General features: G+C 58.8%; 14 protein-coding genes across 14 annotated transcripts; 6 read left to right on the top strand and 8 right to left on the bottom strand.

The window, feature by feature from the left end:
• Positions 1–255: 255 nt before the first annotated feature.
• On the top strand, positions 256–1,070 carry CcaverHIS019_0303750 (uncharacterized protein; the record flags this gene model as incomplete). Its single annotated transcript, XM_060598815.1, has 2 exons — positions 256–431; positions 464–1,070. 2 exons carry the CDS (start codon positions 256–258, stop codon positions 1,068–1,070), a joined length of 783 nt encoding a protein of 260 aa, XP_060455570.1.
• A 657-nt stretch (positions 1,071–1,727) lies between these two features.
• On the bottom strand, positions 1,728–2,552 carry CcaverHIS019_0303740 (uncharacterized protein; the record flags this gene model as incomplete). Its single annotated transcript, XM_060598814.1, has 2 exons — positions 1,728–2,337; positions 2,371–2,552. 2 exons carry the CDS (start codon positions 2,550–2,552, stop codon positions 1,728–1,730), a joined length of 792 nt encoding a protein of 263 aa, XP_060455569.1.
• A 610-nt stretch (positions 2,553–3,162) lies between these two features.
• VMA4 (uncharacterized protein) lies at positions 3,163–4,270 on the top strand (the record flags this gene model as incomplete). The annotated part of the gene is made up of 5 exons (XM_060598813.1): positions 3,163–3,216; positions 3,355–3,435; positions 3,615–3,851; positions 3,925–4,230; positions 4,268–4,270. 5 exons carry the CDS (start codon positions 3,163–3,165, stop codon positions 4,268–4,270), a joined length of 681 nt encoding a protein of 226 aa, XP_060455568.1.
• A 1,093-nt stretch (positions 4,271–5,363) lies between these two features.
• On the top strand, positions 5,364–6,975 carry ERG4 (uncharacterized protein; the record flags this gene model as incomplete). The annotated part of the gene is made up of 3 exons (XM_060598811.1): positions 5,364–5,548; positions 5,581–5,642; positions 5,720–6,975. 3 exons carry the CDS (start codon positions 5,364–5,366, stop codon positions 6,973–6,975), a joined length of 1,503 nt encoding a protein of 500 aa, XP_060455567.1.
• Positions 6,976–7,900: 925 nt separating this feature from the next.
• On the top strand, positions 7,901–9,481 carry CcaverHIS019_0303710 (uncharacterized protein; the record flags this gene model as incomplete). Its single annotated transcript, XM_060598810.1, has 5 exons — positions 7,901–7,984; positions 8,124–8,222; positions 8,317–8,408; positions 8,441–8,986; positions 9,028–9,481. 5 exons carry the CDS (start codon positions 7,901–7,903, stop codon positions 9,479–9,481), a joined length of 1,275 nt encoding a protein of 424 aa, XP_060455566.1.
• Positions 9,482–9,695: 214 nt separating this feature from the next.
• Positions 9,696–10,471, bottom strand: CcaverHIS019_0303700 (uncharacterized protein; the record flags this gene model as incomplete). The annotated part of the gene is made up of 2 exons (XM_060598809.1): positions 9,696–9,954; positions 9,993–10,471. The coding sequence occupies 2 exons, from the start codon at positions 10,469–10,471 to the stop codon at positions 9,696–9,698; spliced, it is 738 nt and encodes a 245-aa protein (XP_060455565.1).
• Positions 10,472–10,727: 256 nt separating this feature from the next.
• CcaverHIS019_0303690 (uncharacterized protein) lies at positions 10,728–13,202 on the top strand (the record flags this gene model as incomplete). The annotated part of the gene is made up of 9 exons (XM_060598808.1): positions 10,728–10,857; positions 10,893–10,983; positions 11,021–11,108; positions 11,141–11,321; positions 11,353–11,497; positions 11,529–11,587; positions 11,624–11,716; positions 11,752–11,840; positions 11,874–13,202. 9 exons carry the CDS (start codon positions 10,728–10,730, stop codon positions 13,200–13,202), a joined length of 2,205 nt encoding a protein of 734 aa, XP_060455564.1.
• Positions 13,203–13,235: 33 nt separating this feature from the next.
• Positions 13,236–15,449, bottom strand: SPB4 (uncharacterized protein; the record flags this gene model as incomplete). The annotated part of the gene is made up of 3 exons (XM_060598807.1): positions 13,236–14,426; positions 14,472–15,239; positions 15,276–15,449. The coding sequence occupies 3 exons, from the start codon at positions 15,447–15,449 to the stop codon at positions 13,236–13,238; spliced, it is 2,133 nt and encodes a 710-aa protein (XP_060455563.1).
• A 483-nt stretch (positions 15,450–15,932) lies between these two features.
• On the bottom strand, positions 15,933–17,763 carry ROK1 (uncharacterized protein; the record flags this gene model as incomplete). The annotated part of the gene is made up of 4 exons (XM_060598806.1): positions 15,933–16,282; positions 16,320–16,648; positions 16,691–16,885; positions 16,919–17,763. The coding sequence occupies 4 exons, from the start codon at positions 17,761–17,763 to the stop codon at positions 15,933–15,935; spliced, it is 1,719 nt and encodes a 572-aa protein (XP_060455562.1).
• A 233-nt stretch (positions 17,764–17,996) lies between these two features.
• Positions 17,997–19,441, top strand: NTH1 (uncharacterized protein; the record flags this gene model as incomplete). Its single annotated transcript, XM_060598805.1, has 6 exons — positions 17,997–18,415; positions 18,449–18,491; positions 18,531–18,856; positions 18,908–19,000; positions 19,034–19,106; positions 19,151–19,441. The coding sequence occupies 6 exons, from the start codon at positions 17,997–17,999 to the stop codon at positions 19,439–19,441; spliced, it is 1,245 nt and encodes a 414-aa protein (XP_060455561.1).
• Positions 19,442–19,494: 53 nt separating this feature from the next.
• CcaverHIS019_0303650 (uncharacterized protein) lies at positions 19,495–20,331 on the bottom strand (the record flags this gene model as incomplete). The annotated part of the gene is made up of 3 exons (XM_060598804.1): positions 19,495–19,668; positions 19,706–20,176; positions 20,266–20,331. The coding sequence occupies 3 exons, from the start codon at positions 20,329–20,331 to the stop codon at positions 19,495–19,497; spliced, it is 711 nt and encodes a 236-aa protein (XP_060455560.1).
• Positions 20,332–20,862: 531 nt separating this feature from the next.
• Positions 20,863–21,271, bottom strand: CcaverHIS019_0303640 (uncharacterized protein; the record flags this gene model as incomplete). Its single annotated transcript, XM_060598803.1, has 2 exons — positions 20,863–20,883; positions 20,915–21,271. 2 exons carry the CDS (start codon positions 21,269–21,271, stop codon positions 20,863–20,865), a joined length of 378 nt encoding a protein of 125 aa, XP_060455559.1.
• Positions 21,272–22,023: 752 nt separating this feature from the next.
• CcaverHIS019_0303630 (uncharacterized protein) lies at positions 22,024–22,548 on the bottom strand (the record flags this gene model as incomplete). The annotated part of the gene is made up of 2 exons (XM_060598802.1): positions 22,024–22,259; positions 22,434–22,548. 2 exons carry the CDS (start codon positions 22,546–22,548, stop codon positions 22,024–22,026), a joined length of 351 nt encoding a protein of 116 aa, XP_060455558.1.
• Positions 22,549–22,907: 359 nt separating this feature from the next.
• On the bottom strand, positions 22,908–25,224 carry CcaverHIS019_0303620 (uncharacterized protein; the record flags this gene model as incomplete). The annotated part of the gene is made up of 9 exons (XM_060598800.1): positions 22,908–22,929; positions 22,962–23,428; positions 23,486–23,778; positions 23,813–24,091; positions 24,128–24,519; positions 24,555–24,687; positions 24,726–25,026; positions 25,063–25,096; positions 25,139–25,224. 9 exons carry the CDS (start codon positions 25,222–25,224, stop codon positions 22,908–22,910), a joined length of 2,007 nt encoding a protein of 668 aa, XP_060455557.1.
• Positions 25,225–25,466: the final 242 nt, after the last annotated feature.

Raw genomic sequence — 25,466 nt, 5'->3', positions numbered from 1 at the left:
ATTCGGTCGCTGTAACAACGGCACCACGTCCGACCCACCATTCATTTTTTGCTCGTCCTCAACAGTACTTTATAATCCACAGCAACCATCCCAAACCTACCATAACCACCTTCCTTCCTCTCTTATTCCACTTCATTCAGTGCTCCTCGTTCCTGCTCCTTGCCCTAAGAACCGGCGCCTGAGCGCCGACCACCGCACGGCGCACATCCCGTTTCCCTAACTATTCAAACACAACCATAATAACCACACTCCGACATGGGTCTCCTCAATATCAGCGATCACCTGAACCGCACAGACATCACACCAAGTACGGGCAGGTCTTCCTTGAACACTCTCATCACGGACGACCACCAGTGGACAGACGGCGAAATCGAGCTCATTAGCTCTGATAGCGTTCGCTTCCGCATTCCGTTCTACGTCCTCGCCCACAGGTGGGGAGATTGCTGGTTTGCTCTGACGCCAGCATCGCCCTGAGAGACATCCGTCATATCGACCCAAACGAAGACTGCAGCTTTACCCTCCTCGACCCAGAGTTCGAGTTAGCCATGGTTCTCCGCCTCTTCTTCAAGTTTGTTACACAAGGCGAGCTCTGCAACACGGACCTCGACGAGTACAACATCTCCCTCACCCACTTTGCCCGGTTCCTGGTCAAGTGGGACTGCGCAGTCACTCGCAGTCACTTTCTTACCTTCATACGTGACGAGGTTCGAATGCCCGTGAAGGACCGCCGCATTGGCCCTCTCACCTGTTTCAAGGTCGGAGCCATACTCGGGTGCCCCAGGACTTGCGCATCAGCTCTCGACGCTCCGATCGGATCGGCCAAGTCTCCCTTGGACCCTTTCCCGACTATCGACTATAACGTTCTCGACCCTTCTCGCTGGGACATCGGGCATCTCGTGGACATTCCGGTCGAATACCACTGGGCGCTTCAACGCGCGTTCTACCGATACAGATTCCAGTTTGTTTCGGCTCAGAACCCGGTCGTCCCAAAGACCCTCGGAGAATGGTTCATCAAGTATCAACTCACGGCTCCCGCGGCCATTGCGATGTCTCCCAACAAGCGTTTATAACCAGGCATAGAAGATAGGATAGGCGAGTGAGACTGTGGCCGTGGACTGTAGTACCCACAGGTACGCTAGCTTAATGTAATGCCGGACACTCTCACAGCGAATGTGCAGCCAAACCAATTTGCGGCTTCATTCATCGCTGACTACAATCCACAGCCACTGTAAACCCCGTGCAGCTTTCTCTCCCACAAACTCCTTCCCTTTCGTATTCGCCTGACATCTCCATCGTTCTATCGGAGTGTTCGTCCGGGGATGTTGCACGTTCCTGAGATCTGATGGATTGTGGAGCATGGGAAGAAGCAAGAAGAGCGGTCAGGTGGACATAGCATTACCTCAGTCAGCGTTCACGCACGACCAAGTCCGGGAGGAAACACATGTCCCAAGGTGGGAGACGGCGCGCTCCGTCGTTTGGCAGCTGTCCGCTAGACTACCATTAGTTTTCACTTCAAAGTCGTCACTGGGACACGTAGTTGTTGTCTTGTTGACGCTGGGCAATGGCGAGGTACTTGTCGAAGAATGTATCAAAGGTGCCTTGAAATCCCAGCCGACGGGAGTCGAGTTGTCTCAGTGCCACAATGGCGGCAAGCACTACCAACAGAGTGTCCGACACTCTTGCAGCTTGGTACATAACACATGCATATAGTCTCAAGTGCCTCACTCTCACCAGATCTCCTGACGGCCCTCCACCTCCCAGAGGAAATTGAGGAACTCTGCCCCAAAAGCCTTTGGATTCCCCTCATGTTCTGGGGGCGGAGACGCCATGACCGAACTCCAAGCCCTTGCCAGAGCCCAAGCATAAAGCGGGGGACAATGGAGCTGGAACCACACCGGCCAGCTATGCGGTTCCCAAATAGGCGTCCCCGTCGGCGCGTCGATCATGTCATCCGGGCTGCCGTCGCGGTTGGCGCCCCACGTATCGGTCGCCGACATCTCGAGGATCCGTCGGCAAAATTTGGAATCTCCATTAAGGGCGGCCACGATAAACATCCTACTCCGATCGAGGGATCGGTCCTCGTCGACCAGTCGAGAAACGGAATGCTGGAGAATAGCGAGGAGACCGGGACAGTCCCATTTACGCAGGAAGACGAAGAGCTGGTGCAGCTTGACGTGGACCTTGAATATGCCTCGTTGGCCTACTCCGTCGAGTTGGCCCTTCTCGGCGAGAGTCATGAAGAGGCGGAAGACATAGCCGGTTTCGCAGAGGGGATCGGTGAAACGGATACGCGAGTTGTTTGGCGGGGCTAATCTGCGTGCGTTTCTAAAGATCCAACTGCGGGTTAGCGAGAATTTGGGTGGAACATACCTAGCTGCAAAGAGATGGTACGACGGAACACGGAAGCGCACACCGTTGCTTGTGATGACCTCAAAGTCGCCGTCGGTCCAGTACTCGTCGTCGACAATATGCTCCGCTTCGGGTTGGGGAGAGTTGGGCTCGGATGGTGGTTGGGAGCCTCGGGGTGGGGTTGGGCGTTTGTCTTCGGACATTGCGTAGGAGGGTGGGGTTGTCCAAGTGTGAAGAGCGATGGTAAGAGAGGTCAGAATTCAGAACCATGAGTTGTGAGCGGTGCTGTGCACGCCTCTGTGCACGCCTCTGCGTTGCTGTGTTGAGCGTCTGTGCGAGCGGAATGAGGGGTCGAGATCTGTTGGTTTCCTCCCGAAACCTGAACGTGGCGGTGGCTTGTGGCCGCTGTTGCATGCTGGGTCATACTGCAGTTTACCTGTGGCGATCCAAGTCATTTCTCATCTCTGCGAGTCCTTGGACAGATGTCCAGTTGCACTTGGAGGGGTGAGAGGAACGGAGATGGTTGATGCGCTTGTATTTGGAGGTGCCCACTGAACAGTCTGTGCCTCTGACTTGAAGGGTAACATGCACCAATCCCTATCATTGCCCTCTCCGCCCTCCGTCTCGGTCTGTTGCGTTGAATGCATGCAGAAACCACTTCCCGCAGCCACGTGGCCTCCACTCTTACAGGAGGCCCGAATAAGCCCCCCACCTGTGACACCTGTGACGTTGTGTCGGGGTCAACCAACACCATCTACTTGGCGACCATCACCTCTACCTTGCTCGGCCTCATACCTCTATACCACATCCATCATGTCCCGCGGAGCACTCGATGACTCGGAGATCCAGTCCGAGATGAACAAGATGGTGCGTTTCTATATAACTGGTCATGATGCCCGCCAACCTATCGACTGCTGCCGTCTCCCCTCCCTCTCTCTCCCCTTCCCTCTCTCCCCTCCCCTCCCACCTTCCCCTCCCTCCCGCTCTGGTCTCAGCTAACCCCAGGTCGCGTTCATCTCGCAGGAGGCGCGGGAGAAGGCGCGCGAGATCCAGGTCAAGGCCGACGAGGAGTTCGCTATTGAGAAGGTGCGTAGTGGGCGTGATTGTGTGATGGAACTGACTGTCTCCCGGATACTATGCGACCTTATCTCACGATCACGATCTCCCATCTTCCCTGCCTTCCTGACATCCGTCGTCTCCACCCGTCTCCCCCATCCCTTCGTTGGGTTTCGCTCGCTTGCTCCTGCTCGCGCTCCCGCCAACAGGCCAAGATCGTGCGCCAGGAGCAGCTCGCAATAGATGCGCAGTACGAGAAGAAGCGCAAGCAGGCCGAGGTTGGGTGGAAGATTGCCCAGTCGACCGCGCTCAACCAGAGCCGCCTCGAGGTGCTGCGCAAGCGCGAGGAGCAGCTCCAGGAACTCTTCGATGAGGCCAACAACAAGGTCAAGGACCTCGCCGAGGGCAAGGGCTACCCCAAGGCCATGTCGTTGCTCATCACTGAGGTACGTCGGTCGTGACTTGATGACTTGAATGCAAGTCACGTATACAGACAATCACCGCGATCGCTGACATCAGGTCCTCCTCCTCCTGCTGTCCAAGGACGTGACGCTCGTCCACCGCCCCAAGGACGCCAAGCTGGTCAAGACGGCGGCAGCGGACGCCAAGAAGCAGTACAAGGAGATCGCTGGGCTCGAGTCGGAGATTTCGTTCGAGGACTCTCTCGCGGACGACTCGGCCGGCGGTGTGATCGGCATGGCGTTGGGCGACCGTATCAAGGTCGACAACACGCTGTCGGCGCGCCTTCACATCCTCGAGGAGAAGATGCTCCCCGAGCTGCGTGAGGACCTGTTCGGCAAGAACCCTAACCGCAAGTTCTACACTGTGAGTTTTGCATGATGGACACTGCTGACGCTCGCAGTAGGAAGGATATGTTAGTAGTCAGTCGCGTTAGATGCAGCAAGGTAGCCAAGTATGTGGCCGCAGAGGACAGTGGAGATATCCATTTAAAGAGGAAAAGCAGGGGGAGGACAAGAGTGCGAACAGCCAGACTGGAACGCAGGCGCGACTGAACGGGGCTGGATGGGGAGATTGACCGCCATTCAATCGACTTGTTGTTGACTACGACCTGGGGCCCTGATGAAAGTGAGTATTTGTCGCCGCCGGCATGTGCTCGAGGTTGCTCACCGCGGGCCGCTCTGGGCCTCTCTGCACGGGGCCTCTCGTGTGTGGTTCAGGCTGCGGAACCCCATCCATGCTGGCGCAGCTACCGTCTCTACCCTATTGGGAAGTACGTTCGGGGCTTCCTGCCCAAGCCACACCGTGTCCGTGTCTGCACCGCGGGACATGCCGTGTCTCGTTCGGACTCGGGCTTACCGCCAGAACCGAAGCAGCTCGGTTCCGAGCACGTCCAGAACTACTGTGTATTCAAAGACACACTGTTAGTGTGAGGGGGGGCAGTGTGGATAGGCGATAGCAGCAGGGCTTGGGAGAATGAGTGATCGAAGACTTCATCACCTCAGCAGAGAAGCAAGCACTTGTGCCTGAAGCCATGTATAGGAATCGGGCCGACCGCCGACCGCCGACCGGCGGCCGATGGTTCGTGTGGTGGCGCACGGGAGAGTACATCTCCGTCTTCTTGCTGGAACAAGTGTCCGTGCCCGCAATCCCGGTCATCTCAATCTCTTCACAAGCTCCGGATTCGGACTGAGTTCATTGTCCGCGTCCTGGGGTAGCCCCTCAAAACATCCTTACCCCGCCCACGTCGACTGCTTGAATGTACAGTACACTGTAAACCGGTTCCTGAGCGGCGAGTTTGTCAACCCTACCACGTAAGTACCCGAATTACGTAAATGCTAAATAGGAAAAGTCGCGGTCTGTTTTGCGCCATCGTGCGATGAACGCGTCTAGCCTGAGCACGGGGTAGGGTAGTGCACGCGTCGCCTAGACCCACCACATCACTACATCTAATCCTGAAATCCAAAACGATTCTGACATTGCCCTATTGACCAACTACCATGTCCGCGAACCTGCGATCGCGCAAGAACGCCAACGGCAACGGTAACGACGCCAACGGCAACGGTAACGGCGCCAACGGCCACACCAATGGCGAGGACAAGGCGTCCAAGGGCACCGTGCTCTCGTACGCCATCCCCACCGAGTATGGACAGGCCATGGACCGGAAACTCGACACTCACCAGTCGTAAGTCTGAGTGGGGACGAGGCTGATGACAGATACGAGTTTGGTGGGCCGGTCGGCGTCGCTGCTATGATGATTGGGTTCCCGATTCTTATGTGTGAGTTTGGAGTCAAGTGTTGGCTGGCTCGTCGTTGCCGCGCCAATCCACTGCCGCACATCCCTCTCTAATCCCAGACTACCTCTTCGTGTGCCTGTGGTACTACGACGGCAAGATGGTGCACCCCACCTCGGTCGATGACATTGTCCCCTTCCTCGAGCGCATGTGGGCACACATCAAGGTCGGCGCATACCCCACCAAGTTTGCTTGGGGAACGTACCTCGGCTTGACGGCGATCCAGCTCTTCTTCGCCTGGGTCATGCCCGGCGTCGAGCAGAACGGCCTTCCCGTTCCGTCGCTCGACTACGCCGTCCTGCCTTACAGGTGCAACGCCCTCGCATCGTGGTACACCACCCTCGTCCTCGCCGGTGTTCTTCACGTCACCGGCATCTACCGCCTGCCGTGGATCATTGAGAACTACGGCGGCATCATGACCGTGGCCATCGCGACCTCGTTCACCGTCTCAGCCGTGATTGAGATCCTCGGTCGCACTGTGCACTATGGCGGCGCGCCGCTGCGCATGTCCGGCGTCTGGGTGTACGACCACTTTATGGGTGTTTCGCTCAACCCCCGCCTCGGCCCTATCGACCTCAAGATGTTCGCAGAGGTTCGCGTTCCCTGGGTTCTCCTCTTCCTCATGGCGCTCTCGGGCACCGTCAAGCAGTACGAGGACCTCGGCTACGTCACCTACAACATGTTCCACATGCTCCTTGCGACGGCGCTTTACATCAACGCCTGCGCCAAGGGCGAGGAGCTCATCCCCCAGACCTGGGACATGTTCCACGAGAAGTTTGGCTGGATGCTCATCTTCTGGAACATGGCCGGCGTCCCCTTCACCTACTGCTACCCGGTCATTTACATGACTCGCTCCGACCCGTCGACGTACGCCTTCCCCCTCTGGGGCAAGATCCTCATGTTCGTGACCCTCCTCACGGGCTACTACATCTTTGACTCGTCGATGGCCCAGAAGTCGGCCTTTAAGCTCCAGCAGCAGGGCCATTTCAAGCCCCGCGGAGCATTCCCCACGGTCCCTTGGAGCGTGGTCGAGGACCCCAAGTTTATCCAGACCAAGCACGGCAACAAGCTCCTCACCGACGGATGGTGGCAGTACGCCCGCAAGATCAACTACACTGCCGACTGGTGCCAGGCCTTTACGTGGGGCGCTACTGCCGGCTTCAACACGCCCATCACCATGTTCTACCCCGTCTTCTTCCTCGCCGTCCTCACCCACCGCTGCGGACGTGACTTTGAGAAGTGCGCCGCCAAGTATGGCGACGACTGGGACGAGTACTGCAAAATCGTCAAGTGGCGCTTCATCCCGTACATCTACTAAGTGGTGTTGTGTGTACTCTCCTGTCGCCATGTGGATGGGATGTGCTTGCTGTCATATCCACATTAGACCTTGTTTAGACTACTACTCTTGTAGCAACAGTAGAAGTTGACGCGTCTATATCTGTCACCACAACCTACCAACCTACCCTGCAATGCATACCCTTGAATCTAGCCGCTCCCTCTTCGCACCCAAGAAAAAGCTTACGAGTTTGGAGCTTGGCTTGAGAGGTACTTGTCGCTCCGAGCTTGTGAGGTACTTGTCGCTCGGACCTCTCCACCTGCCACAACACCAACACCACACGCAGCCACGCTCAGAGAGAGAAAAAAACACACAACATCCATCACCATCACAGTGGAATACAAATTATGAAATGTCGGTCCGCCGTCACTCCCCACCGCAAGTCTCCGCGAGTCGTCGCGCTCAGCCAAAAGGCGAGCACCTCGGCGCAGAGACACGGGGTGTAATAGAAGCGCACGCAGTTTGGCTATCACCGGGCTAGACCGTTGGTATAGGAAACGGGAACGCGAGACCCTCCATCGGGAGTAGGTAGGGAATCGAACTTTTATGTTTCTGGAGTCAGCGGATGCTCCATTGCTCAAGTGCTCAAGAGGCCGTAGCCACCAAGAGGTGTTTAAACGTACCCAGGATTTTGTTCAAAGGAACAACTAAACGCACCGCGTTCCAATTTTATGCTGCAGCCAACTGACTGATATGCCTCGAAAGAGGGTATGGAATTTGACACGCCATTCACCACGTGAGGCTACGTCAAGTCAGACTAAGGGATGGGTCCGTGCCCCGCATCCCACATCCCCCACGTTCAACTAGCAGTTGCCCATCACCCCCTGTCTGTCACGCACAAACCTCACAACATCACACATCAACACCTAGCCTCGTCGACAAACTCTCTTCACCTCAAAGCTTAACAATGCCCGATCCAACAAGGGTCATGAGACACGACTCGATGCAGTCCACTGGCAGCATTGGGTGGCCAAGACCACCCAGTCCCTCGGTGAGCATGGTTGGCAGTTCGGACCTCGCATCTCGCACCTCGCACCTCGCACCTCGCACCTTGCACCTCACCCTCGTTTCAACGCTACAACCCGGTGACTGCCGGCCACCATCCGGGGACCTGGAATGCTGACACTCAGTTCTCGACCACGACAACTGGATCCAAGGTCCACCTGTCCGACTCTGAGACGCTTATCTCGCGCAAAGATCTGCGGGCGTCATTGGTGTGCTTTGAAGAGGTGAGGCCATAAAGATCAAAAAAGGAAGGCGAAACCAATGACAATGACCGTGCCCTTCCTTCCCGCGTATTCACCCGCACACACTGACGCGCAGCTCATGTCGGCAGCAAAGGCGTATCGCAATGCATTGCTGGCAATGTCGACCGCGACGGCCGCATTCGCATCAGCCATGGAGGCCTGTTCACGGTAAGCCTGATCGCTAGTCACACTAACGGAAGGGTGAAGGGGTGTCGCGAGGCGAACGCGGGCATGGCGGGTGGAGCGGGGCTGCAGTACCTCATCTCAAACCACGAGCAGCTCCTCGCCGACACGGTGTACCGCCAATTTGAGATTCCGCTACTTGAAGCACTGGACAATTACAAGATGATGACGGCTGAACGGCTCGCGAGCTATGAGAAGGCTCTGCATTCGCAGAGCGACAAGATCCGCAAGACCGAGGCCGAGAATATGAAGATCGGCCGGCGACGCAAGCGCGAGCTTAACCAGTTCCGCGCCGCACTCGCCGACCTCCAGCGCCAGGTCGATGAGCTCGATGGCATCAAGTTGGCGTACCACGAGGAGGTGCTCGAAGCCGAAGAGGAGGCATGGGAGACGGTGCTGAGCAAGGTCGCGTTTGTGATCCGCTCCCAGCTCGACTTTTACGAGAAGATTGCCGGCAAGGCGAGCGACCCCGTGCTCGAGCCCCTGGTCATGTCCATCCCCGACCCCTTTGACGCCTACGGCCCGCCAAAAGAGGAAGGCCAGATCTTTAGTGTGCTTTCTCCGTGAGTATCATTGCGCATTTGTACTAGTGAGCTCACACCAGACTGCACATTGATTCAAACCCCACGTCGCCGCTGCCAAGTCTACCGCGCGTGTCGAATAATGCGTCCGCAGCAGCCACTCCGAGAGTCCCCTCGCCTGTCAAGTTCGGGTTTAGCTCGGTCGCACCCGCCATGGCTGAGACGTCCGAGATCGACGTGCCTGGCGAGCGCAGCGCATGGGATGACGTGGAGAGAGGCACACTTGCGCATCGAGAACTGAGCGTGATCGACGAGGCTGCGTCACCAACCAAGAGTATGGTCACAAGACGAGAAGACAGCGAATACGGTGACGACGAAGATAATAGAGATATCGGTGGGAGAGCGAGTGAAGGGCGTAAACTGCAAGTCATCAAGAAGGGCGCCGCGGACTGGGATGAACCAGGGGGGGATGACGACAGTCCGTCGAATGATGACCGAGGCGGGCCTGACCACGCGGCATCACCACCAAAGGTCTAGAACTGTCGCCGAGCGTCATTTGTCCAGCGCACCTATCCTGTGATTAACCTCTTCGGCCTCGCTCCCCTCACTTCCGCATTGTTGTTCTGTTTGAGATTCCACTCTAGTATAGTCCCTGCCGTTCCGGGCCCTTGTTACCTCATCGGCCATCTAGACACTCAAGGCCGTTGTTTGCCTGTTACATGCACCAGTATGTACTCTCTATACTCTATGTCTACTGCACCTTGCGCTCGTCGTGGACGCCAAACATCCACCCCTCGAGCCAGCCGCCTTCAGCGCCGCCAAGCTGCCACCCTCCGATACCTCCGAGGCCCGTCCAAAGCCACTCGATCGTGTGGCGGATGCGGCCCGGCACCGACTCGGGAGCCGTTCGGGGAACATGTTCAGTGAGAGTGTACCATGCGGCGCCAGCGACGAGGCCGACGACGTAGCCCGCCACGATCTGGGGGACGGAGTGGTACCGGAGCGCGAATCTAGTGTGAGCCGCAACCTTCTTCTTCTTCTAGCCTACCGAGAGTATGCGACGGCGAGCGACCAGCTGGCCAGACCGAAGAGGTATATCCCCGTCCTGATGGCGTACATAGTCTTGGCCCGTGCCGAAACGGTTCGAGCGGGGTATCTCTCGCTCTGGGAAAGGGCATACCCTGCAGCCCAAGCGAACACGAACGCACCAGCCTGCGCATGGCTACTTGGCATTCCGTACCCAGTCCCGACATGAGCAAGGTGGGGATACGGCCTCGGCGCGCGCATAACTCTCTTCAAGCCCAGACTGAGCACTTCGTTCCCCACACTCCCGATGGCCAGGAGGAGGAGTGTGACACGCCGCCCAAAAATGACGAGGGCAAAGTACGCGACGAACAGGAAGATTGGGGATAGCGAAAGAAGCGCTAATGGAATCCCTAGATGCGACGAGGGGTCGTACACGATATGCGTGAGGGCGAAATGCTTGGCCTCGGCCAGGGGGTCGAGGGCGCCCATCGAGCCGTCCATGATGAAGAAGTTGTTATGCCAACAAGACGTTGGTGCCTAGAGTTGACTTTTGGACTGTGGGTGGGCCCCACAGGCCAACAGGCACCGTTGGGTGGCCAGAGGCCAAGGCGATGACGGGAGCCTTCTTCGTTGTTGCTCTTTTGCATAACCATCACTATCGCCATCATCGCCATCTCGGCACGCCACCCTATATAGCGGGGCGGACTGGTCAGTGGTTGGTCGGCCCAAGCTCAACTTGAATCCCTGTTGGCACCAAATGTCGCTCCCCTCCTTCCCCGGCGCACCGACGCCGAGCTCGCCCTCGGTCCCGGGTCCAGGACGAGGCGGGGCTGGAGATCACCTGCCAGGCGCTCTATTGGCCGTATGCGGGGCATGTACTTTGGTCGGTGAGCTGTCGGGTCAGTATTGGAACTGACATCAGCAACGGTGCTGAGTATCTGGTCAATCGTCCTGCAACTCAAGAATTACCGCATGCCAGCACTGCAACGCTGCGTCGTACGCATCATGGTCATGTGAGCTCTCTCTCTATCGATATCGAGCTGATACCAGGGTACCGCTGTATGCGTTGTCATCGCTTATCGCGCTGTACTCGCTCAACGCGGCTTTCTTCATCGACGCAATCCGAGACCTCTACGAGGTAAACACGCTTTATGGACTGACTGACCACAGGGATTCGTCATCTACACCTTCCTCCAGCTACTCATCACCTACCTCGGCGGAGAGCGTGACCTCCTTCTCCGACTTAATGGCCGCCCACCAATTCCCCATACCTTTCCTCTCAACCTCTTCTTCGCACCCATGGACCCAAGTGACCCATGGACTCTTCTCAACCTCAAACGCGGCGTCCTTCGTGCGTCTAACCGTGAGGTAGCTAACGACAGAATATGTCCAGATCAAACCGCTCCTCGTCATCGCCACTGCCGTGTGCAAGTGGACCGGAACATGGAAGGAGGGCGAGTTCACCCTCACTTCGGGGTACACCTACGTCACAATCGTGTACAACATCAGTATCTGTCTCAGTCTCTAGTGGGTACTATGAGGTGTCCGCTGACAACAGCTGCCTAGCCATGTTCTGGGTCGCCGTCAGCAAGGACCTCAAGCCGTTTCGGCCTGTCCGTGAGTTGCCGAGCCCAAATGTTTAACTAACAGCAGCAAAGTTCCTCTGCGTCAAGGGCATCCTGTTCTTCTCGTTCTGGCAGGGTGTCTTCGTCGGGTTCCTCGTGTCTGCGGGTTTCATCAAGTCTGGTGAGCTAGAGCTTGCATGGTTCAGCTGACAGCAGTCGGCCCATATACCGATCCCGAACACATGGTCCTCGCCCTCGTCGACTCGATGATCTGCATCGAGATGCCGTTCTTCGCCATCGCACACGTGAGCTCATTTTGCACCTTGAGCTGACCGCAGCAATACGCCTTCCGCGCTAGCGACTACATCGACAGTTCGGTCATACATGTCGCCCGCCTTCCCTTTATCTACGCCGCGCGCGACGCCTTTGGCGTCAAGGACGTCTGGGAAGACATCAAAGACACGTTCCGTGCACGGGGCGTGTCGTACAAGGCGTACGAGGCGGCCGACGGAGGAGTTCACTATGGCGTGGGAAGGCAGAAGCGCATCCGCGCCGGTCTCCGCTACTCACGAGGAGGCAAGGACAAGTACTGGCTCAACAACCCGAACGGCGAAGGCGAGCGCTCATCGCTTCTTCCCAAGACCAACAGCGACATGCCATACCGGGCAGACGACAATAGCGACTCTGACATGAGTGACGCGCCGAGCCTCGACTTCAGCGACATGAGCGACGGCGAGGAGCAGCTGTACGAGCGCGCTCGCCGTGTGGGCTATTCGGGCTTTCCCAACATCGACATCAGCCGAGAACAGGCTCGGCGCATCAGGCGGCACGAGGAGAACGGGATCCTCGCCGGCCGGCGACTCCGACTATCCTCGGACGCGCGCCAACGCGCCGGGGTTCCTGCTTCTCCACACCCTGGCCCGTCTGGCGGGCAACGGCGGAGCGCCAAGAACCGCCAAGCCGACAAGGGTAAGGGCAAGGGCCGCGCAGTGTACGGCCAGTGGGGAGAGCACGCCCGCTCGAGGCCTGCACCAGTCGTCGCCGAGGTGGACGACGCACATTTCGACGGCGAGATCGAGAACCCCGGCGCATGGCGTGCCGACAGCGAGGGCGTAGGGTTAGGCTGGACGCATAAGCCCAAGCTACCACCAGTTGTCACGGTCCCTGAGCCGCAACCCAAGATGGACGAGGTTGTCTCACCCGCGTCGCGCGAGGCGGTTGCAGCGCGATCCGATGCTGTCGATCTCGTGAGCGCCGCCCAACTCGAGACGCCAGAGACACGGACCCGCAGTTTGTCAGCCGCAGCTATGGTGCCCGAAGTCAAACCTGTCAAGTTGATCCAGTCGCCGCATGAGGAGGAGCCCTCGCCGATGGCCACCGGGATGGAGGCGCGCTCTCCGCCCAAGGCAGTTCCGCCGCGTGAAACCTCGTCGGCGCCGCCTGTAATCGAGCCGACGCTGCCGACGCCATGGCGGGGATATGGCTCGCCGCCGCGGTCGCCCGACGCATGGGAGCAACCAGAGCCAGCTAATCCAGTTCGCGCGGGGCCGCCTAGAGCAGAGCCCAGGCCCGCCGCCCCTCCTTCCTCCGACTCGACCGTGTCTTCCACATCCTTCCGCGTTCCTTCCTATGGGCGATGGGAGCCAGACGACAACCCGTGGGCGTAGATACATGGTACTATAGATGCAGGGTATACTAGTCTAGTCGAGATCGTCAAACATGCCCGCGGCCTCCTTCTTCTCCACCCGTCCCCGCGTGCTCTTGACCTCCTTCTTGAGCGCGCGGTACTCGTCCGCCAAGTCTTCCTGGTCGCTCTCGTCCTTGGCCACCTTACGCTTCCCTGCCCTTTTTTCGGGCGCCGGCGCGTCCTCCTCCAACAGCCCCTCGTTGATGCGGCGCGCCCAAGCCGCCTCAGCCTTCTTATCCTTCTTCTCCCGCCGCTCCTCTTTCCGTACCCGCTGGTCCTTCTTCCCGCTCCACGCAGAGTTGACTTCGGCGCGCACCTTGCGTTTCTTCCGTTCGTGCTCGCGCTCTGCATCGAGCTCTCCAGACGCCCGCTTGGCCGCCTTCTCAGCCAGAGTTGCTTGGCGCTGAGCCTCCCGCTTCTTGTCCGTGTACGCGAGCGCGTTCCAATCGACCTCTGCGTCGGTCCACACAAGCTGCGCAACTTGTTCCGTCTCTTCGACCTCTTCGACCTCTTCTTCCTCCCCAGCCTTGTCCTTGTCTTTCCCCTCCTCTGCGCGCTTCTTCTCAGCCTTCTCGCACCGCCGGCGCCAGTCCCGCACTTCCGGCATAACAGGCAGCCGCAGGAGCCCGAACGCCGTGCCGAGCGCGGCGTAGTCGATATCCTTTGGCCGGAAGATGAAGCTCGCCTCGTGCTTTGTATACGCGTGTACGCAACTCACGAGCGCCCTCGCCCCGCGATCAGCGAGGTCGCGGTCGGAGAGCACGACGTCTCTCATCCGCTGGAGGAGGGCAAGTGAGTCGGGGTCGGCGGGGAGAGGCGCCTCGGCTGTCTCGAAGTCCGCGCCGATGTAGGCGTGTGGCACCAGAGGGATCTTGCGCACGCTCAGGAAGTCGACGTACTGCTCCTCCCGACCGCGGGTGAGGAGGATGACTGCGCGCCCAGCCCGTCCTGCGCGCGCGGTACGGCCCACGCGATGAGAAAAGGTCTTGGGATCTGTTGGCGCGTCGTACTGGATCACGACGTCGATATCGGGAAAGTCTACGCCGCGGGCCGCGACGTCGGTACACAGCAGGACGGCTGGGGTGAGGTGCGAGGATGGGTGAGCGTTGAACCCAGACAGGGCGGCATCGCGCACGCGCGGAGGAAGGTCACCGTGCAGTGAGGTGAGGGCGAACTTGTCTATCTCTGGGAGGCGGGAAAGGATCTGAAGTTAGCGTGCCTGCTGCAAGCGGTTGCCCAGTCGACGTACGCGGTAGAAGTAATCCACGGCGGCGCCGGTAGAAAAGTAGACGATGAACTTTGCTGCCTCGTGTACTTTGGCTTCGCGCTGGAGGACACGGAGGAGCTGAAGCGTCTTGTCGGCCAGTCCACACACGAGGAAGGTGTTGGCCAGCCCCATTGGAACGCGACGCTCGACCGCGCTCTCGCCCGTCCGCTTATCCTTGAGATTGACGACGATACGGACAGGATTGCGCAATCCGACGCCGACGAGGTCCTCGACCGCGTCGGTCATGGTCGCGCTGAAGAGGTGTGTCCGCCTCTGCTTGGGGAGATGGCGCATGATCCTCTCGACATCTCGTCGGTGGTCTGGGGCGGAGAGGAGGCGGTCAGCCTCGTCGAGCACCAGTACGTCGAGGTTGCCGACACGGACAGCGGACATGCCCCGTGGTGAGAGGAGGAAGGATGCGAGGCGGCCTGGCGTCCCGACCAGAATATTGGAGGCTTGGTTGAAGAACGACTCGTAAGGAGCCGCGGTGCCGCCCGTCACCAGACATGCCAGTGGATACTCTGGCGGTGGGGGAGGGGGTCCTTCCTCGCCATCAACAGGGGTAGGTTCTTTGGGTGTCCATGTGGAGAGGAAGGTGTTGAAGACGTCGTGGATTTGAGAGGCCAGTTCGCGGGTAGGAGCAATGACAACGGCCGCAACCTCGCCCTTCCTGTACTTGTGTTCGTTGCGGACAATGCGTTCGAGGACGGGGACGACAAAGGCCAGCGTCTTGCCTGATCCCGTGACGGCCTGGAATCAGCTACCATGGAGTGCTGCTGGACGCACCTCAACCACACAGTCCTGGTTCTTGACCGCGCGGGGAATCGTACCTGCCTGCACTGGGGTCATGCGCTCAAAGCCCTGCGCGGCAATCACGTCCGCGATCCACGGCGTAAGCGCGGGGTTGAGACTGGTCCATGCACCGCCAAAGGCCGGGGCGCGTGGTGTGGGCCGGGGCATGGTCGTAGATGTGTAGATGTGTTGTGATGTGTGCGCAAGATGAAAGTGGAGTGGAGGATCAAAATATGGGCGGGGATTAGAGGATCTCCGGGGGGGCTATGAGGGATTAGGATTGGTAAGGATTAGTATTTGGATTAATGTAGGTATCTGGCATACATAGGGCGGATCAGCTAGTGGCAGCGCGCTGCATCATCCTGCTTGATCCTGCTTGCTTTTACTTGCGGTTCATTACTCCTTGATGATACTTGCTCCAGTGTGCTACTTGTGTCCGATCTATATCTCCTACTGCATAACCCTGGTCTCAAACAACCGCCAGAAGTACGGCCACGAGGAGACGTGCCGCGCCAAGTACGTTTACGCGACCTTTGAGTAGTGCACGTAGCCTCCCTGCTCATGGGAATGTAGTTGGATGTCGTAGTTGATTCCTACGGAGCAAGCATTGGTCCTAGTAATACATGTGGTCTACCAGTCTATGCAAACTCCTCATGCCTCCGTCTTCTGCTTCTTTCCCTCAGTCGCTTTCCTCCGCTTGGTGCCCTCGATCATCGCGCGCTTCCGCTTTGCGTTCTCGGCAGCAACGTCGCGTCCCCCTCCTCCGACAGACTTGCGCTCAACCGGCGCCTTGGCCAGCTTGCGCTTCTGGTTCTTGCTCGGCTTCTTCAGTTGCAACATGTACTCGGGCACCGGGCAGCCGCTTGCGCGAAGAACATTTGCGACCGTGCGCAGGTACGGCGCGTCTTCGTTGCTGAAGAACGTGATCGCCTTCCCTGGGCGCCCGGCGCGACCGGTACGTCCGATGCGGTGGATGTACGACTGGACAGTCTGGGGGAAATCTGTTGTCAGTCGGTTGCCGATACGAGATAGACTCACCATAGTTGACGACCACCTTGACACCACGGAAGTCCATGCCGCGCGCTAGCACGTCCGTGACGACCAGCACCCACACGTCGCCGCGGCGGAACGCGTCGATCGCTGCGTCACGCTTGCTCTTCCCTCGCCCAGAGTGCACCGCTTCAGCGCGAACACCGTCCAGTACCAGCTGCTTGGAAAGCTCGTCGGCACGTTCGATGGACTGGACGAAGATGAGGGACGGGTATGGCAGCCCACCCTCTGAGATGAGGTTGGCGAGCGCGAGCGACTTGCCTGCCTCCGACCCGGTGAAGAGGAGAGACTGGTCAACGGTGGTTACGGCCGAGTCCCTGTATGTCAGCTGCGTTGATACTCGGGCTAGCTGAACTTACTTGACTCCGACGACCACGCGCACACCCCCGTCCTTGAGCCATCGCCGCGCGAGCTCCTCTACGCCAGCCGGCATCGTCGCCGAGAAGAGGGCCTTCTGGACCTCCTCGCCCGTCGCCTCAACGATGGGCTCCACCTGAGGGAGAAAGTCGGGGCCGAGTAGGCGGTCCGACTCGTCGAGGATAAGGTAGCGTGTACTGCTGTCAGCTACTGTAAAGGCCAATTCCCACCTTGCTAGCGACACGCGCCCCGCGTCGAGGAGGTGGTGCAACCGCTCCGGCGTGGCGATGAGGACATCGATGCCGAGACCACCCTCTGTCTCGTCTTCACTCTCCTCGGCCTCGTCCTCCTCGTCGCTTCCCGAGTTGTGTCCCGGTGCAGACTCGCACACGGCCTTTTGCGTCGCCTTGCTGAGCACCATGCAGCGCCACTTCTGCCCCGCCGTGATGGCCTTGAGCACGCCGTGGATCTGCACAGCCAAATCGTGGGTCGGCACAACGACGAGTGCGCGGATACCCTTTCCCTCGTCGCCCATCTTGCGCGCCGGCTGCCGCAGCTGCACCAGCGTTGGGAGGAGGTAGGAGAGTGTCTTGCCGCTCCCTGTGGGGGCAATGCACATCGTGTCTTGGCCAGCGAGGAGGCTTCCCGACACGGCACACTGCACACCCCACAGTCCGTGGATATTGCTCTCGTTCAGAGCGCGGAGGAGCGGTTTGCGGAGGGGCGAGTCGTCGGTGAAGAGGGAGGCTAGGTCGGTTCCGAGGGACGAGGGAAGGGGATCGGGGCCGGTGAGCGTGATTTTCTGCTTCGGTGGCTCGGGGATGTCGGGTGCCGACTCGGAGTCGTTGTCAGACTCGGATTCGGATTCGGGTTCGGGCTTCGGGACGGCAGCGGCAGAGCGGTCGCCGAAGAAGTTGAGAGACGACGGGAGGGCAGTCTCCTTGGCCAGAGCCTTGCCCTTGCCCTTGCCCTTGCTCTTGCTCTTCTCCTTCTTCTCGAAGAGATCCATGTCCTTCTGGAAGCGCGACTTGTTGAACCGCACGCCGGCGGTGAGGAGGTTGAATGTCGACGCCATCGTGGTTGCCGTCAACGGTGAGATGGGTGAGATGATGTAGTTGTAGGTGTCAACATTCAACCTTGGTTATCAACTTTTGTGGGTCGACCGTGGGAAAGTGGCCACTCATGTTTCGTGCCTGAATCCCCGCATTGTATGCACGCGTCGTTGCATCGTCGCTCATATCTCTCCTTACCAGTGTACCAGTGGCTTAACCCCTCGCTACGCTGCGGTCTCTTCTCCGCCCACTCGCCATGTCGGGTCTTCGCTCGACGCGTTCGGCGGCCAACAGCCGTGTGACGCTTCTGACGACCGAAACCAAGCCTGACGTCAAGCCCGATGTCGATGCCAACGGGTTCACCTCGCTGCGGAGAGCGACGCGGTCCACGACGCGCCCCGAACCCGAAGCGTCTTCGGCCAAGTCGACCGTCGACCTGTCAAAATACTCGTATGCTGAACCCGCGCGGAAGCGCGTAAAGCGCGAAGTCAAGGAGGAGGACGAGCCGTTGGTGGAGGTCAAGGACGAGCCTGTCTCTCCAGCGAGAAAGAGGAAGGAGAAGGCGGCATATCTCCCTGCGCGGGAGAAGGCACACCCTGAGCCCCCCAAGTGGCGGGAGCAGTACGCATTGATTGAGCGTATGCGCGCCGGCATCGATGCGCCAGTCGATACTATGTGAGCTGTTTTCTGTCCGACAGCTGACAGCAGGGGATGTGAGCGGCCGCGCACCATGAGAGACCTAGACGACAAGGTGTGTAATTAGCTATTGTTTACCTGAAGCTGACGACAGACGCTCCGGTTCCACATCCTCATCTCGCTCATGCTCTCCTCGCAAACAAAGGACGCAGTGACGTCCCAAGCCGTCATGAACCTCCACGAATCCATTGTAGGGGGATTGACGGCCGCGACGCTCGCGACTGCGCCCGAGTCGACCGTAGCGGACGCGATCAACAAAGTCGGTTTCTGGCGCCGCAAGACAGAATACATCCAGGCGGCGGCGCGGGCACTCGTTGCCCGTCCCGACGGCGACGTGCCCCAGACTATTGAAGAGCTGTGTCAGTTGAAGGGAGTCGGGCCCAAGATGGGTTTCCTGGCCCTTCAGGCCGCATGGAATATGTGAGCAGCTTTGAATTGCAGCTGCAATTCAATTAATTGCGCTGACGGCAGAAACGCGGGCATCGGTGTCGACGTGCATGTGCACCGCATCACGAACCGGCTGAAATGGCACAAACCGCCTACCAAGACGCCAGAGGATACTCGGTGAGCTGGTGGACATGTGACAGCTGACACCAGCGTCAACCTCGAGTCGTGGTTGCCGCCAGAGCTACATCGACCGATTAACCCGCTCCTCGTGGGCTTTGGACAGGTGAGCTAGACTCGCAGAGCGCAGAGCAGCATAGCTCACACCAGGTCATCTGTTTACCTGTCGGGCCGCGTTGCGACATCTGCCTCCTGGGCCAGCAGAAGCTGTGCCCGTCGCGCGTTACGGTGAACGCTGCGAACCGGAAAGAGATCGCGTACCGCTTCACGGCAGACAGGGACGTCAAGCGCGAGATCGAGGAGACTAAGCCAAAGGTCGAGATTGCGTATGAGGAAGAAGAGGAAGAGAAGCTGCGGCCGGCGGTGGACGAGGTAGACCGAGTAGACAAACTGGAAGGGGAGGCGACAGTCGACGCGATATCCGTCAAAATCGAGCCGTAGTTTTCATGTAGCCATAGACAATACACCAGCAACATACATCACCCAGATACAAATTAGAGCTTGGCAGCCTTCTGCCCGGCCTCTTCCTGGGCGATACGCTCGCGTGCGCGCTGGTATGCCGGACGGGCTTGGACGCCATCGAGCCACCGCTTGGTAGCGTGACCAAGCTCGTACTCTCCCTTCCGCGTCCCACGAGCAATACTATCAAGTGGATAGAGCATCATGAACTGGGTGTCAGCCTTTTGTATTGTTGTATAAACTTACGTCGCCTTCGCCAAGCTTATCCGAACCCGAGAAATTGTGGTTCTTCTCAAGGAACCTGTCGACCTCAGCAAGCATTGGCTTTACGTTGTCCTTTGTAATGTTCTGGATATACTCTGCCAGTGCACTAGCCCCCTTCTGGAAGAAGAGCAACAAGTAGAGAACCTTGAAGGAGGCAAATCCCTGCTGTACTTTCATGGCAGTGATGCCGCCTTGGAGGTGGAGCATGAGACTGCCTTCCGAGAAGTGGTTCCAGAAGACTGAATCCTCCGACGCCGAGGTTTCGAGATCGGGCAAACCAGAGTTGAGGTGCTTGAGGAGGTAGTGCGTGATGAAGCCGGATTCGGTTACGACCTTGCCGTCGACTTCTACGACCGGAGCTTTACCGAGAGGTGAGACTTCGGTGAGGGAGGTTGGAGCGCGGCCTTGCGGGGTGCGGTAGTGCACTTTGACTTGGTAGGGGAGGTTGAGTTCCTGTTGACGGTTAAGAAAGGGGCAGGAGAGGGGGAGGGGAGTGAGGAGGGAGGGGGGAGGGAGGTGAAAGGAGGAGCGGCTCGACTCACCTCTAGGAGCCAGAAGAGGCGGTCTGACCGCGACTGGTTGAGGTGGTGTACGACGATGTGTGGCATTGCGATGGGGTGAGGTGAAGGTGAGGTGAAGGTGAGTGAATAGCTGTTGACGACATGGCCCTTTTAAATCGGCAATGTCGTCATCGACATGACCCGGCAACTCCAGAGCCGTGCTGGGAATGCTGGGACCGACCTGGGATCCGCTTTGTCAGAATCGGTGATTGAATGTCGCGGCCGCGGCTGCGGACCCGAGATGCACACGGGTATTGAGTAGGGTATGCATCGTTCTCAGCGTTCTCATCGTTCTCAGCGTTGGCTGTCGGCGATCGGGGTACAAGAGTCGGATGCATCCATCCGGCACAGATGCCGACGTGCCTCGGCCTGAATCGAGTCGGTTCACGAGTACCAAGCCACGCCGACGCGCTTGTCATCAGGCCTGGCCGTTCGGCCGACTCTGGCAAGCCAACGCCTACGTGAGCGCATGGGGGAACGCGCTCGCCACTGCCCATGCACTCATTTGCCACTCTAAAACCCTACCATGTACAAACACCCTCTTCTGATTAAGCAGTCGTCGCCAACAACCTTTGCGCTCTAAGCCGACCCCGTTATGCGCTGCGGTTAGTACTTCAGCTGGCCGGCTCACGTTCTTATGCTCCTGCTTGCGTGCCAGGTTGAGATAGTATGAGAACTTGGAGCATCGCATCTCGTGTGGTTTGGTGCGTTCGGCGTTGGGGAGGCCCATGTAAAACTCCGCGGGATGGGTACGGGCATCATAAGTCCGCTGGAGGGCCCAGAGGTAAGTTGGCGCCACGTGGGTGAAGACGTCCAGAGGCCAATGGGCTGGGTCGAGGGTGTCGAAGCCGATATCGCCTGGCTCGTTTTCCATGCCGATATCCCATGTCACAGAACGGACATAGAGGGCGGTGATGCACGTCTTCTTGCAGTTGAGGAACGCAGCCGCGAGGAGCGTCTCGAGAGGCAAGATGCCGGCGAACAACATCGTGCTTTGTAAGAGAAAGAGTAGGAGGGCGCGGGTGGGCGTGCAATCCCACTTGGTGATCAGTTGGGCTACCTTGAGAATAGCTGTCCACGGCCGATTGCGAGCCAAGTCCAGAGTTCCAAATTTGAGGAGATTGAGGAACATGCCAAATGTGGCCGAGGTTTCAAAGTCTGGGTCGAGGAGGACGAGCTTCTTTTCGTGGTTAGGACTGAGCTCGTACAGATCGCGCAGGACGGTGTTGAGGTCAGAATGTTGTCACTGCATGACATGTTACCTGGAAGAAAGGAGGTAATGCGATGGGATGAGGAAGCGAACGCGGTCGACTGCGACGATCTCAAAGTCGCCATGCGTCCAGGTAGGATGGTCTGAGATCTCCTCGGCAGCCGAGTCGCTCGACATAGTTGGGCTTGAACTTGTAGTCGTCAACGAAGAGGAAGTCGACGAATAAAGGTTGCTTGGAGCTGATGGTGAGGAGGGGTCGTCCATCATACCACAGTGGCGAGGACGCACTTTGCCCTTTCCAGCAATCACCTGCGTGCCAGCTTGTGCTACATACACACTGGCAAAGGGGTTCAACATGCCTCGCACCACCCAGACGCCACAGTGCCAGCTCTACTGTGTGCTTTGAGCTTAGCTTAGAGGGAAGCAAAGGCATACAGCGCGTGGGCAGAGTGTTACGACATCAGAAAGGGTCAGAGGCCATCAGTACCAACAACCTCCTTGCTCTCGGCCTGCATCGCTCCAATCCATGCCTACTGGATCTTGATTGTGTCGTCGACTGGCGCGCCAATGATCTCGCGCACAACCACCTTTTCCTTGTCCCACACCCCGGCGGTCCAGTACTTGTCAGCCTTGATGCGTGCCCACGCCTCGTCGATCGTCGGGAAGCGGAGGATCATGACGCTCCCCGCCATGCCGGGAAGCTGGTCGGCCGGCTTCCCGGCCTCCTTGGTGGCCACCGAGTCGTCGAGGAACGCGCGGCCGAAGACTGCGAGGGAGTGGAGTGGGCGTAGCGGGTGAGACAGAGACAAGGACAACGTAGCGTCGCAGGGCGTAGCGAGCAGAGCGGGTGAGACAAGGACAACATAGCGTTGATAGTGTACGAGACATAAGTTGAGAGACAGCGTCAGCGCCAAACAAGTCGCGTAGGCGTGGTACTCACCGCTAGCACCCGTCTTCTTGTCCTCTGCCGCAGCCGCGAGGTGAGCCTCACGCACGCTCAGGCGCGTCTCGAGGTTGTCAGAGTAGTCGGGGCAGTAGCAGACGTAGAGGGGCATGGCGGCTTTGGGGGAAGTGCTGAAAGAGCGTGTGATGGAGCGTGTGATGGACCGAGTAATGGAACGAGTGAGCATGGTAGGTTGGAGATGGATGAAGCGGTTATGTTGAGCTATTGGTGGGCAGCGGTTGTCGGGCCGGGAATATCATGTGCGGTCCGGTCCCCGGGCGAGGCGGGGTAGGACATCTCCGACAGAGTGGGGCAGTAGATGCGGAATTCGCTGCGGCATCAAACCAACCAGTACACCCCCCAAACCAACTCGCTCCAACTTTTACGCATCGGTTTGATCATTTGTTCAAGACCAATGCCCCGCCCAGCCCGATGAAGCCACAAGACGTAGATGGATACAACACGGATACACTATAGCGGGAAAAGAAGCTTCCTGCTGTCAGCAACATCCTGCACATTACACACCAGATATCGTCGTCAGCCGCAGGGAAGAGCACGTCGCTCGTGATCGGCTGTGGAATGCTATCAGGTTGCGGCGGGTGGTACGCCGAGTTGCCGGTCGTGCACTGGTTGTGCTGTGCGGGTGTGCGGAGGGTCGGTATGTCCTGGAAGACGGACGGGTGCCAGAGGGTCTCTTGGATCATCTGCTGTGCGCTAGGCATGTTCCACGTCTGCGGCGGCGCGATGGCGATCCCAGGCGTCGGGCCCGAGGTGGACGAACCGCCGTCGCCGTCGCCTGCTGGGACTGCTGAGGACTTGGTGGAGGCCAGATGCCACTCCGGGCAGACCGAGTCCAGGAGGTGTTTGATGAGGCGGTGGGTGTAGGCTGGCATGTCCTCAGAGGAGCGGGAGGCTGTCGCCGTAGAGTCAGCCACCTCGGTGAGCTTGCGGATCACGGCCTTGCGGTCCATCTTGTCCATCGCGCCTATGTTCTGCGGTGAGCCATGTCCGGTATGGGGAACGTGAGCCTCAGTACACCAAGCGCTCACCTTGACCAGCCACACACTAGTGATGGCCACGCCAACCCAAGTCATGTTGAAGCAGAAGGGGAGGTAGTCGTTGGCAACGAAATCTGTCTGGAAGATCTCGAGCAAGCCCAGCGCCACGTCGGCGCACTCGGCAAACGCGTAGCTCAGTGGCGATGGCTCAGAGGTGTCCAGTGTCGCGCCGCTGGAGCGATACCGCGCAGTAAAGAGTAGATGGTACTCGCAGATGTGGAAGTGGAGCAGACTGCCGCACAACTTGACCATGGCAACCTGCTGTTGCAGGAACCCGTACTCGGCTGGAGTCAGCTAGGCTTAGATTTTCTCACTCACAGTTCTTCTCGATCCAGCGCCTATTCCACCGCTTGTACTCCATCTCGAGCCAGTGTAAGCTTCGGAGATTTGACGGGCTACCATTCATACCCGCAAGCATGTCTGCGAAGAGGCGACACAGGCGGGAGAAGCTGATCCACGGGGCGATGACCGCCTCACCAGGGCACGGGAGGTGCGGGTGTTCCGTGATCCACTCCATCGGGTCGTCGACGTCGTCCTGGTTGATCATGCGGGGGAGCGAGTGGTGCATTGCGAGGTGGTAGTCGGCGACGATGAGGTCTGGTGTTAGCTTATCGTATTGACAAATCAGCTCACTGAGCCAGCATCGCTCCTTGTTGAGGATCTCGCGAGCTTGTCGCTCGTTGCGGGGCAGGGGCCTCGGCGCTCGCTGGTTCAGACGCAGTTCCTGCGCCATTCGAATCGCGTACCCGACTTTGCGCCAGGAAGTCGAGTCGTCCGCTTTCTTCCAGTGCGTGAGCATGATGATGGCCTGGACGATTTCGATCGAGCACAGGCCGAACTCGACTGCCTGCCCGACAAGCTTGTTCGCGATGAACAGACACGATGGGTACGCTTCGGGGCGGATGATCTTGGCGGTGACGGTGAGTACGGCGGAGAAGAGGAGCGGGCTCTTGTCGCGGCAGTACGTTGCCGTGTGGAGGACCGGATCGAGGATGGCGACCGCGACGTTCAAATGGTGGAAGTAACTGACGTTAGCTGGTACACTCATCTGAGAGCATACAATTCAAAGAGCTCGTACGCGTCGGCCTCGGAGAGGAAGCCACTCATGACGGGATCAGGACAGTCGGTGCGGAGGAGGGCGAGGTTGGCACCGCCCGTTGCGGGCGGCTGCGAGGTGGGTCGGGGAATGTAGGCTGGGATTAGCTTGATCAGAAACGAGCAGCAGACATACGAGACGAGTCGCCCTCGACTGGCACGACATGTGAGAAGCGGATACTGTGGCTGCGGATAGCTGATCTGGAAATCGAGTTGTCTCTCTCTGGCCGGCCGCGGTCCACCAGAGGACGTGATGGGCTAGTGTCATGACGTGACGGTGAGCGTGAGCGCGAGCGGCTGCGGCTGCGGCTCGTGGCCGGCACGTTGTCGGGGTTCTTCTTCCTCCGCCCTCGCCGATGTTTCTGGTATTCGCACTCGATGCCCTGGTCAGTGCATCGCTTGCAGACGGTGAACGCGTCAGGCGTCAGGCACTTGCGCTGGGGTCAGTGTTCAACTCATAAACTATAGGTAACCTTGGCGGCGCGACATGCGAGACATGAGATCTTGCTGTTGTCAGCTGGTGTGCACGGGCCGGGCCTGGTGACTCACGCTACTGGCTTTGGCCCCAGGCTGCTGGACGCCGCAGGGGGGGAAGCAGCCTCGTCGAGCTCGGCTGTTGGTGACTTTGGGAGCATGGTGTGCGGGGCACTGAGTGCGGGGAGCGGGGAGCGGGGAGCTAGGATGTGAACAAAAACAACTTTGGTTGTTGGTAACAAGTCAAGTGCGGGACATGCGGGGTCTTGTCTATCGGGGCCGAAGGGGCCATGCGTAGTGGGGAAGGTGGGGTAGTAGGGCCTCGTTCCCCGACCTGACGAGTCAAGGCCAAGCACGGGTGATCTAAACTACAACCAACGTGGCGAGTCGCGTTTGCTGTGGG

This window comes from Cutaneotrichosporon cavernicola (genome assembly GCF_030864355.1).
Source record: "Cutaneotrichosporon cavernicola HIS019 DNA, chromosome: 3".
NCBI classification, from domain to species: domain Eukaryota; kingdom Fungi; phylum Basidiomycota; class Tremellomycetes; order Trichosporonales; family Trichosporonaceae; genus Cutaneotrichosporon; species Cutaneotrichosporon cavernicola.
This window is presented reverse-complemented; position numbering and strand designations above follow the sequence as displayed.